Below are 12,537 nucleotides of genomic sequence, written 5' to 3'. Positions count from 1 at the left end.
ACAGACAATCATCAAAATCAACAATTATTGAGACATTAATAGCGCAGTATGAAAAGAAAAGGATAAAATACTTAGGTTCATGGAAAGATGTCAGTTTGTGGGAAAACTTGTAGAGTTCTTTGTTTCAGTTCAGAGCAAGATGGCCGCTAACCATGTGTCCTCTGGCTAGCAGCAGACAGCTCTCATACAGATGGAATTTGGAGGACTGAGGTCCGCCTGCCGGCCATGTGCTTTTGATGAAGCTGGTTTGGGGGTGTGGCAATGCCGGCCCCCTCTGAGTCACCCACCAATGACAGTTCATTCCCTCTGAGAGATTTTAGGGCTAAACTTATAAAATGTCATATTTAGGTGGATAGCAGATTCATACTTTTCGGAAAATACCGATTAATATGACATCAGACATGGCTAGGGCAGCGGGTCAGGTTCCTGAGAAGATTCACACCGCAATAACCGGACGGGCTATTGCGATGAATTTCATATCAGCACGTTGGCCAGATTTTACCGAATAAGACTATATGAATTTCATAGCTGTGCGATATACGGTTTTCGTATACCGACAGGAAATCATACCACACATGCTTTCAGATTTGCCCGTCATCGGTGCCATGAAGTCTGGGTGAAAGCAGGTTTTGAATAGCCTCCTGCTGTGAGTAGCTTCCTTGCTCTCCCTGTATGAAAAGGGCTCACCAAATGGTGGGCAATTGTCATCTGCCTGAGGTAATTAAAAATAAACAAACATTCTCCTTGGGCATAAGCCTGGCCCAAGCTAATTAACAAATCAAAAGACATCCTGCACCTAAATTAGGGGCAGAGGAGAAAAACTTGTATTTTAAAAAAACAGGAATGTCAGTTCTGCTCGCTGCAATGGCTGCACAAATGTAGCCAGAAAGCGATCAGAAATTGGACTGCACGGTTCCTTCCAATTCGCCCGCGTTTCTCATGGCTGTTCCGTGACAATATGGTGTAGGTCCACCTTTTGCAGCAATTACATCCTCAATTCTCTGAGGTATTGATTCATGTAAATTGTGAATTGTTTCCAAAGGGATTTTAGCCAATTCTTCAGTTAAAACACCCTCCAGTTCTTTTAGAGATGATGGCGGTCAGGGCCGGGCCGAGGCATAGGCTGGAGAGGCTCCAGCCTCAGGACGCAGTGTAGGAGGGGGCGCACAATTCATTCAGCTGTCATTCCTAATTGTGTATGAAGCAGAGAGTAATAAGAAAAGGGGATATATGGCAGTGACTGCACGCCAGATAACTCGATATTAAGGTGTTGGGGAGGTTGTGGGCCCTGTGGCGCCTCTTAGTCTAATAGCAATCAGTGTGTGACGGCTGGGGTGGGAGGGATGGAGGGGCGCACTTTGGTGTCTCAGCCTTGGGTGCTGGAGGACCTTGTCCCGGCTCTGATGGCGGTGGAAATCGACTTCTTACTTGAATCTCTAATAACTACCATAAATGCTCAATAATGGTGAGGTCTGGGGATTGCGGGGGCCAGATGAGATGCTCAACTTCATTAGAATGTTCCTCGTGCCATTCTCTAACAATTCTAGCTGTATGGATTGGGGCATTATCATCTTGAAAGATGGCATTCCCCTCCGGAAACAGTTCTTGAACCAAAGGATGAACTTGGTCGCCCAAAATTCCTAAATAGTCTCGGCTGTTCTTTCTACCATGAAGGGAGATCATTGGCCCGGCGGATTTCCAAGAAATAGCACCCCAGATCATCAAAGAACGCCCGCCATGTTTTACGGTTGGGAGAAGGCAGTCTGGATGAAATGCTTCTTTCGGCTGTCTCCAAACGTACACTCGGCCGGAGATCGGAAATAAGGTAAACTATGATTCGTCAGTGAAAATCACATTTTTCCACTGCTCGAGGGACCAATTCTGGTGGTTTCCACACCACTCTAAACGCTTTGAAACTTTTTCTTTTGAGAGCAGAGGTTTTCTAATTGCAGTTTTTCCGTGGAATCCAGATTTGTGCAGCTCCAGACGAACAGTTTTTGTGGAAACTGGATTCTGTAGGTGTTCATTTCGCTCTACAGTGATTTTAGTAGCCGTGGTCTTGCAAGCTTTTCTAACAATTCAATTTAGAGTCTGACGGTCTCTCTGACAACTTCGACTTTCGGCCACAAGTGTGCTTTGCTGAGGACGTTTTTCCTCCTCTTTGAAAGGCAGTCATTACTTTTGATACAGTACCTCTTGAAATGCCAAGCAATTGGGCAGTTTCTGTTAGAGCAGCGCCTGCCATACCAGCACCAAAAATTTGGCCTCTTTGAAAGTCCGAGAGATCTGCCATTTTATAAATTATAACCATTTTTGGTTTCAATATCTGTAAAAAACAATTATTTTAATTAAACATATCAAATAACAAAAATAATAAACAAAACAAATTTAACATATGTCAAGTTTTGATTGCTTAAAACATGTTCAAAGATTATGATGCCAGAATGTTAGGTGTTACCATAATTTTGTCCAACCCCTGTAATGCATGGCTCATTTTACTCAGGAAGAAATTGACTTCTTATTTTTATGTGTTTACAAGTATTTTAAATTTTACGATTTATCGTGACAGAAGTCCTTTAAAGGACTTCCGAGGCCAAATGTTCCCCCAAAAAATAAAAAAAGTTAGATACCTGTATAACTTTAGTGGACACAGAGGACGCCGTCCACGCCCCCCGAGCCCTTCCGCCGGGTCCCCGCCTCTCAATATCCCCCCGAATGGCTCCCGACCCCACGTCCAGGGTTGGGCTCTGCTGCTTGTATAAAGATGGCCGCCAGCGCTGGCCGCGGCTGCGCACTCCGCATGGCCGCTACTGTGGCTGCGCAGCACTAGGGCCAACCCCCCGATCCACGCTACAGGAAACAGCCTGTTGCGTGGATCGGGGGGTTGGCCCTAGTGCTGCGCAGCCGCAGTAGCGGCCATGCGGAGTGCGCAGCCGCGGCCAGCGGCCATCTTCATACAGGCAGCAGAGCCCGACCCTGGCCGTGGGGTCGGGAGCCATTTGGGGGGATATTGAGAGGCGGGACCCGGCGGAAGGGCTCGGAGGGCGCGGACGGCGTCCTCCGTGTCCACCAAAGTTATACAGGTATCTAACTTTTTTTATTCTTTGGGGGAACATTTGGCCTCGGGAGTCCTTTAAGCACCACAGGCTTACACCCCCCCCATCCCCCCCCCCCCCCCCCCCGTGACCAGGCTATTTTTTTTAGAAATAAGTGCCCTGTAGCTTTAATGGTTCGCTGCAGAGCCACACAACCGAGCACACAAATGAATTCCCCCCTCCCCCCTTGTCTACCCACCAACAGAGCTTTCTATTGGTGGGCTCTGATTGCTGCTGCCAGTTTTATTTTTTTTTATTACTTTTCTAGTTAATGAATTTTGAATATATTTTTTTTAATTATTAATCCCTCCTCCCTCCCTCCCCTCAATGTCCGATCACAGCGATTAGCTCTCATAGACATCAGCCAATGAGAGCCGATCGCTCTCTGAGCCTCTCCTGGGGACAGCCGAGTGACACGGCTGTCCCCAGTACATCGCAGGGCTGTCCAATGTAAATAGACGGCGGTTTTGCTGTCTAACAGTCTAATTGTGGCAATCGCTGCTGTTAGATTGATGACGGCGCATCATTCAAGAGGGGATGCGTGCACATCGGCGGGCGAAAGCCCCTGCAAAACCCCGCCCCAGGACTTGATGCCTATTGGCGTTAGGCCGTCGGTAAGAAGCTAAGCACAGTGCTTGCGGTAATTGCCTTGCGTTGGATCGGATACTTCTGGTGCACAACAATGGACCGAAATAAATGTGAAATTCCCCATAGACTTTCATTGCTTTTCCGCCCTCTTACAGCAAAACAGGCTTATGCAACGCAGGTTTACCCTGCTAATGCAACAGGGGCCTCATGCTTGTGCCATTTATTCATTTATATAGGGGGTGGATTGCAGTGTTTGGATAGCATGGCTGACACTTTTATTGTATCCTCTCTGTGCAGACTCAGAATCGGGGCCAGAGGATGAAGGAAGGGGCCCACATTAACCGCTCGCTGCTAGCCCTCGGAAACTGCATCAATGCTTTGAGCGACCGAGGCGGAAACAAGTACGTCAACTATCGGGACAGCAAGCTGACGCGACTCCTAAAGGTACCTCCTTCTTCCATATCTGCAAAACACGTGCTCCTGTGCCAATGGCATGCGCTGTAAGGAAACTGGACAGGAAGTCATTTGTGCTGAGCTAAATGTCTGTCTGCTGTCGCCTGCTGCAATGCTTATCTGTCTTCCGCTTCCTCCATTTGCGCCTCACATACTGTTGGTGTATAACACATGGCGCGCGTGACATCACTGGCAGCAAGACAAGACGGATGGGCACTGCGCGGTTGGCAACAACGGACAGGTTTAGTATAAATGCACACATGGGGGCACATTTACACTAGGGGGACATCGTGAGGGGATTCCGCCGCATTTGACACTCATCCTGATATCGCACACCATTACCGCCACGCACACAATCAAGCAAGTCGGCCTGAAATTGGTCTCATTGTCGATCAGGCACGCTCTTGACGGCACAGATTTTTATCAGATGGTCAGTCGTCCGCCAAGTATGAGTGATGTATGGCCACCTTTACTCTTGTACACACTCTAGAGCAGGGGTCTCAAACTCGCGGCCCGCGGGCCATTTGCTGCCCTCGATACAATATTTTGTGACCCTTGCTGGCAAAAGCTTCCTTATAGTTCGCTTCAGTGCTTCCAAGTAATCCGCTGCAACCCCGCCGCTAAACGAGGGCTGCAGAGCCCCCAAATCGCTTGGGGGGCAATCCGCCGGCATTTCCTGGAAGGGGCAGAGCTTTCAGCTTCAGCTCTGCCCCTCCTGATGTCAATCGCCGCACGGATCGCCGCCTCTCCCCGCCCCTCTCTGTGAAGAAAGAGTGAGAGGGGCGGGCAGAGGCGGCGATGCGCCGCGATTGTGAAATTCCTTATGCGGCCCAGCCTCATCCTGACTTTGCCTCCTGCGGCCCCCAGGTAAATTAAGTTTGAGACCCCTGCTCTAGAGTGTTCGTGGACGAGGTGCCCAGTCATGGTTGTCTCTCCCTAGAACAGTCTTTCCCACCCAGGGTTCCTTGAGTACTCTGCAAGGGTTCCTTGGCATTTTCCCCCATCGTGGGGGAAGTATTATAAAGAACATTATTATAGGGGGTTCTGTAAAAAGAAGCACTAAAAATTGTGGGTCAGAATAGTGATGATCACAGTATAATGAGTGGCAGTGTAATAGAGGGTAGTGAAATTAACAGCCTCACTTATTTTTAAAGAAAACCTGTAAGATCAAAAAGTTCCCATGGGTGGCGCTCACCTCGGGAGGGGGAAGCCTCAGAGTCCCAATGAGGCTTCCCACGCCGTCCTCCGTCCCTCGGGGGTCTCGCTGCAGCCCTCCAAACAGCGGTAACGTCAATATTTACCTTCCCGGCTCATGCGCAGGCGCTGTAACCGCTCTCGGCTCCAAAATAGGCGGAAATACCCGATCACCACCGGGTCTGCTCTACTGCGCAGGCGCAAGTCTCCGGCGCCTGCGCAGTAGAGCGGTCCCGATTGAGATCGGGTATTTCCGTCTACTTCGGAGTCGAAAGCCGCAACAGCGCCTGCGCATGAGCCGGGAAAGGTAAATATTGAACAAGCTGACGGATTTGTCGGGCCGCTTTTCAGGGGGCTGCTGCGAGACCCCCGAGGGACAGAGGACGGCGTGGGAAGCCTCATTGGGACCCTGAGGCTACCCCCCAGGGGAACTTTTTGGTGTTACAGTGTCTCTTTTTAAAGACCATGCCTCCTGAAAAATAACTGCAGGGGTTCCTCAAGATCACAAATTGTTTGCAGGGGTTCCTTGAGATCCAAAAGTTATTTGCAGGGTTCCTCCAGGGTAAAAAGCTTGAGAAAGGCTGGCCTAGAATATAAGGTGTGTTCAGCCTCCCCCAATGCATTGCCAAGAGATCTGGAGTGCTGGATTGTCTCAGCCAATCGTGTTGTTCTCCTCCTTAGCCCTCCCGTTAGGAGCTGATCTGAGACTATAGCTCTCCTTTTAATTAACCCTTCTATCTAAAATAAAAAAATGTAAGTCTGTCTTTTAGAGCTGTATACATTTTATCTCAGGCCACTTGGGGGTCACTTAGATACTGAGGTGAATGTTGTTACCATTTCCAAAAATAACTCTTGTTCTGTAACCGTGAGATTTGCTCAAGTTCTGTACGTTTTCTCCATCCCGTTCGCAGGACTCTCTGGGCGGGAACAGCCGTACGGTAATGATCGCTCACATCAGTCCCGCCAGCAGCGGTTTTGAAGAATCGCGAAACACACTTGCCTACGCCGACCGTGCCAAAAATATCAAGACGAGGGTGAGTACACACTGACCTACAGAAATATGTGCAATTGTCGGCAAAAACATTTTTTTGTTTTTTTTCTTGGGATAGACTAGGGATGATCAATGATATGCAAATACCTCCGAGTTGATGCAAATATATGCAGCTGCAAAATGGACCAATCCATTTAAATCTGGGTTTAACTGGATTGGTCCATTTTCAAACTGCATATATTTGAATAAAAATTTGCATAAACTGGGAAGTATTTGCATCTCTTTGATCATCCCTAGGATAGACGTTCTTGTTTTTTTGCTGTATGTATTGCTGGGGTACATGTTATCTTGGCGCCGGGCAGTTTGGCGCGGGAAGAGTCGAATGACGGTTCTCCCTGCTGCCGCTAAACTCCCCGACGGGGTTAAATACTATTCCCCCTCCGAGTGGTCGCCACTCGGAGGGAGATGCAATTCGGTGTCTGGCAACTGTTACGCGGGGCGTGCAGCATATGGCATTGCTGCTATGACGACGCCCTGTTTCGGCACTAAGCACCGGGGAGTTGAAATGAACTGTTTCAATTGTTGGAATGTAAAGTTGCATGCACACACATCCAATCTTGATTGGCCAATTTTACCATTTCCATATAGCATGAGGGCAAATAGATTTTGAATACTATGTTCTAATTTAGTATTTTTAAATATAAATAAAAAATTATATAATAAAAATAGAGGTAATCGCTTACCTCTCCAGACGATATAGACACCAGTTCAGCTGGAAAAAAGTTTTTTTTTGTAATTCAAAAAGCACTCTGACAACGCGTTTTACGGGTCATGGCCGCTTCCTCAGGCCAATAAAAAATGCCTTGATAGCAGAGGGGATAGAGTGTAGGCGCAAATAAATATTGAATACTATGGACCGATTGTGCAAGTAAGCTCTCGTACTACATGAAGGTGGCAAAATTGTCCAATCAAGATTGGATGGGTGTACTTGGCTTAAAGCGAACCCAAACTGGATGTGATATGGAGGCTGCCATATTTATTTCCTTTTAAGCAATACCAGTTGCCTGGCAACCCTGCTGACCCTCTGCCTCTAATACTTTTAGCCATAGACCCTGAACAACCATGATCAGGCGTTACTGACATTATTTTCAGATCTGACAAGATTAGCTGCATGCTTGTTTCTGGTGTGATTCAGACACCACTGCAGCCAAATAGATCAGCAGGGCTGCCGGGCAACTGCTATTGTTTAAAAAGAAATAAATATGGCAACCTCCATATCGCTCTCACCATGGGTTCACTTTAAGGATGGTCAGTTCATGCAAAAAATCTTGCTTGCATGCAAATTGTATGCACCTTGAAAAGTGGATCCATCAAAATGGTGGGAAGAGGATTGGATCCAAATCCAACATGCATACAATTTTTATTAAAGGGTACCTGTAAAAACACACGGTGGCTATACCTGGTTCTTCTTCCGTGCGCTCATAAGCCCCTTAGCCTAGCCTTTACGTTCCCTTTTCGTCAAATGTTACTCTCTCTGCTGCACTTCCTCTGCTGTCCACCAGGTGAAGAGAAATCTCTTCAATGTCTCATACCACATCTCCCAGTACACCAGCATCATCTCTGACCTCAGGAACGAGATCCAGCGGCTGAAGGAGAAGATTGATGAGCAAGGCCTGAAGCAGATGAGGGGCGAGAGGGGGGACATCCGCAACATTCAAGGTAATTCTGCTGATGGTCCAAAGTGTGGGTATGTACGCCTAAGGGCATGATGGGATTCCTGGCCTCTGCATCAGTGGTGATGGTTTGGCACCCTGCAGGCAGTCACTATGGTTTGGCATCCTGCAGGCAGTGATTATGATTTGGCACCCCGCAGGCAGTCATTATGGTTTGACACATTGCAGGCAGTCACTATGGTTTGGCGCCCTACAGGCAGCCATTATGGTTTGGTACCCTAGAGGGAGTACCTATTTTCTCATACCCTACAAGGTATCTTGTAAGTTGTCACTGGTACCCTTCAGGACATCAATATGGTTCCCCTCTAGGCCATCACTATGCTTTGGTACCCTTCAGGCTGACACTATGGTTTGGTGCCCTTCAGATTGTCACTATGGTTTGGTGCCCTACAGAAATTCTGAGTCTTGGTTTTGCCTTGCAGGGCAGGTCTCTTCTGGCCACACACTACAAAATTCTCTGTACAATCTGACTGCAACACGGCCTGTGTTAGTAGACACAGCTGAAATACGATTTGCAGTTCCATTGTTCCATTCTGCACAGTTTATGGTCAATCTTACCTGTGTGGAACACAAACTTACCATTTTTACTTTGTTTTCAGTCAGGACTTCTTGTGTACTATTTGTTGTTCTTATAGTATAACCCCAGTGTAATCTGAGAACCATAATCACTTTAATTAATCATATATTGCATTAATCTCCTGCAGGTCAGGCTGACAATGAAAGTTCTAGTATTTGGAGTTCAGGAGCGTGACTATTTAGCAGGCCTTCCACCTCCAGACATCAAGAGTTTCTTCATTAATTTGTAGTCTGTAATGTAAACCGCAATTTGACTTTGCCCAGCCTCATCTATCATAACTCAGCCCATTCTCTATTCTCTGTCCAGCTGAGGTCCAGCTCCACACATTACCGTATGATCGGAGAGAGATGGACCAGCTCCGCGAGCAGCTGATAAGGGCCTTCAGGGAACAGATGGACATCAGGCGGCAACTGATGGACCTGGAGAGCCAACACATGGAGATACAGATGGAGACCTCCCGCCATTTTCTCATCATCGCAGAGTAAGTCTTCTGAAGGATTAAAACATGGATGTTTTATAGAGCCTTAACGCAGTGAATTGATGTGCGTCTCATATATTTGTCTTTTATACTTCGGCCCCGCCTCTTCAGTCAGTAAGGGCTTTTTATAACAAATTTTATTTGAATTTTCTCTTTGTCCAGCAATTTCAAAAATTTTGTTTACAGAAGTATATCAAAAGTTATACAAGAAAGATAAAATAACTTCTTTATCATGAAGACACCGTGAACATATAACAAAATAAGGGTATATTCGCACGTCATCCTACAATACATCACACTGGTCAAGATAAGGTTGCATTTTAGACAAAGCACTTTTAACCCCTTCCTCCCTAACCTCCCACCACCCCTGTCATCTCCGGTTTCCCTTTTTGTAGATAGATCAACAATTATGTCAACTCTAATTTCCCTAGCGTACCCATCAATTGCTCTGTCAAATACCACTTGGTGTCTTAGAAGGGAGACACAATCTCAATTAATTCTCTTTTGGAAAAAGACCTCAGAATTAGGGATGGGACGAATCCACAATTTCTTCGAATCCGAATACGAATCCGAATCTAAAAAGGTTCTCGAATATCTCGAACCTTTCGAATCCCGAATCTAACGAATCCTGCGATCCGTGGAATAGTTGCCCACAGTATAGGTAGGCAGGCTAGGTGCTCACACTATAGGTAGCTAGGTAAAGGTGCCTTCAGTATAGCTAGCTAGGCATAGGTGCCTTCAGTATAGCTAGCTGGGTATAGGTGCCTTCAGTATAGCTAGCTAGGCATAGGTGCCTTCAGTATAGCTAGTTAGGTATAGGTGCCTTCAGTATAGCTAATTAGGTATAGGTGCCTTCAGTATAGCTAGTTAGGCATAGGTGCCTTCAGTATAGCTAGCTGGGTATAGGTGCCTTCAGTATAGCTAGCTAGGCATAGGTGCCTTCAGTATAGCTAGCTAGGCATAGGTGCCTTCAGTATAGCTAGTTAGGTATAGGTGCCTTCAGTATAGCTAGTTAGGTATAGGTGCCTTCAGTATAGCTAGTTAGGTATAGGTGCCTTCAGTATAGCTAGTTAGGTATAGATGCCTTTAATAAAGCTAGCAAAGCATAGGGGCCTTTAGTATAGCTAGCAAGGTATAGGGGCCTTCTTTAAAGTTAGTTAGGTATAGGGGCATTTAGTGTAGCTAGTTAGGTATAGGGACCCTCAGTATAGCTAGTTAGGTATAGGGGCATTCAGTGTAGCTAGTTAGGTATAGGGACCCTCAGTATAGCTAGTTAGGTATAGGGGCATTCAGTATAGCTAGTTAGGTATAGGGGCATTCAGTGTAGCTAGTTAGGTATAGGGACCCTCAGTATAGCTAGTTAGGTATAGGGACCCTCAGTATAGCTAGTTAGGTATAGGGACCCTCAGTATAGCTAGTTAGGTATAGGGGCATTCAGTGTAGCTAGTTAGGTATAGGTGCCTTGAGTATAGCTAGCCATCAAATTACAACTTGTGATTAGACACAGGTGAGGGGGCAATTAGATTGCACACAGGTGAGGGGCAATTAGATTACACACAGGTAAGGGGCAATTAGATTGCACACAGGTGAGGGGCAATTAGATTACACACAGGTAAGGGGCAATTAGATTACACACAGGTGAGGGGGCATTTAGGCTAAATTCTCTAAATAGTAAATACATACCGGGTTTATTTATCTGTTTACATACTGTCCTGTAAGTCCCGGTCCATCCCAAGTGTGCGAGTAGGCAGGGCTCCCGGTGGAGGGGGCAGAAATGGAGAAAGTTCTAATGTGGGGGAATGTGTCAAGGCTGTGGGGGACTCTGGGGGCAGAAGAATGAGTTTTATGGAGGAGGAGACCCTCCCTCCCTATATACCAGCAGCAGCGGCGGAGGAGAGACCCGCATCTAGAAGAGCGACGGCGGCAGGCTGTCATGCTTACTATTAGTGGCGGTATCCTCCAGTTCTTCTTCTGCAGCAGCGAGCGGCTCCATGACGTCACTCATCAGCGCCCCCTGCGTCCTCTCCATGGTTACACGCAGAGTCAGGCGCTGTATCTTGCTGGGTGACGTCATGGAGCCGCTCACTGCTGCAGAAGAACTGGAGGATACCGCCACTAATAGTAACCGTGAGAGCCTGCCGCCGCCGATTTTCTAGATCCGGGTCTCTTCCAGTCAATGCTGCTGGTATGCAGGGAGGGAGGGAGGAAGCGGGATTCGGCGGATTCGTTAAGGGGGAAATGGCGTCGGGATTCGAATCCACAAATCTCGAATATTTCTCAATATTCGAGGGATTCGTGGATTCGCCGGATTCGCCGTCCCACCCCTACTCAGAATAAACTGTCTCCAGATTTTGAAAAATGTCTTCGTTTTTTTATCTTTATGTGTTAGAGCTTCCAGCCTGTCCATGCTAAAGAGATGGATAAGTTCTTCCTTGAGGTCCCACACTGTAGGGGCACTAGGATAAATCCATTTGTTAAAAATCACCTTACGAGCGGCCATTACTATTAGGTGTGCAAGTTTAGATATACTGGCATTGGGGGCCGAGGGATTCCGCAAGGAAGGGACATTTGGAGGGCTATAATGAAATTGCATCAATAGCGGATTAATTTCTAGCTTGGTTTTGCAAACTATATCAATATAATGCGCTACTTTGTTCCAAAAAGCTGAGATCACCGGGCATGTCCATAAACAATGGAACAAATCCGCTTCCGGTAGGGCACATTTAGGGTGTACAGGAGAGTAATGAGAAGGAGGGATTTAATATTTTATGTTAAATGCGTATTTAGCTCTGTGGATACGTTTTAGCTGTGATTTTCTCCAGTTTTCCCCCGAAATTAATTTCTAAGACATACCATACCCTTCAATAATTTTTTTTTTTCTATATCCTCCCCCGGAATATCCCTCGACCACCCTGTCAAATTGTTTAAAGCTTTAGCCAAGATACAAATTTGCTGCAGGCTAGATTGTGTCTTTGTCAAAGATAACTTGTTAGTATGTGGAGAAAGAAATCTGTCAAACTCTTTCAATGAATATATCAAAGGAGACTTACCTCCCTCATCTCGGACATATGACTGCAATTGACCATAATATAGAAAGTGCTGTTTGGGGATTCCATATTTGGACTTGACTTCTTGAAAAGACATTTGCCTGCCTTCCCTTAAATCAATAAGGTTCCCAAGTCTTTTTATCCCTTTTTCCTCCCATTTGAGAAAGCCACCATGGGCAATACTAGCCTGAAACCCTGGAAGACCCCATAATGGCATATAGTTTGACACATGGCAGGGTGCAAGAAATAATTTGCAGAGTTCTCTCCAAGCTATCACTGTGTCTTTCACGATTCTACTTGATTTTATTTCAGAGGGAAAATCTGTTAACTACTTCCCGACCGCCGTATAGACAAATGGCGGCCGGGAAGCAGACGCCGCAA

At 46.6% G+C, this 12,537-nt stretch overlaps 1 protein-coding gene across 1 annotated transcript in view; it reads left to right on the top strand.

The window, feature by feature from the left end:
* Positions 1 to 12,537, top strand: part of KIF19 (kinesin family member 19) — a 166,326-nt gene that overhangs the window by 97,395 nt on the left and 56,394 nt on the right. The window contains exons 8-11 of the mRNA XM_068263807.1: positions 3,981 to 4,127; positions 6,242 to 6,364; positions 7,884 to 8,040; positions 8,938 to 9,112. Of these exons, the coding sequence (XP_068119908.1) occupies positions 3,981 to 4,127; positions 6,242 to 6,364; positions 7,884 to 8,040; positions 8,938 to 9,112 (602 nt within the window). The remainder of the gene's footprint in view (positions 1 to 3,980; positions 4,128 to 6,241; positions 6,365 to 7,883; positions 8,041 to 8,937; positions 9,113 to 12,537) is intronic.

Source organism: Hyperolius riggenbachi, chromosome 12 (genome assembly GCF_040937935.1).
Source record: "Hyperolius riggenbachi isolate aHypRig1 chromosome 12, aHypRig1.pri, whole genome shotgun sequence".
Classification (NCBI taxonomy): Eukaryota; Metazoa; Chordata; class Amphibia; order Anura; family Hyperoliidae; genus Hyperolius; species Hyperolius riggenbachi.
The sequence above is the reverse complement of the archived record's forward strand: the minus strand, read 5'-3'. Positions and strand labels throughout refer to the sequence as shown.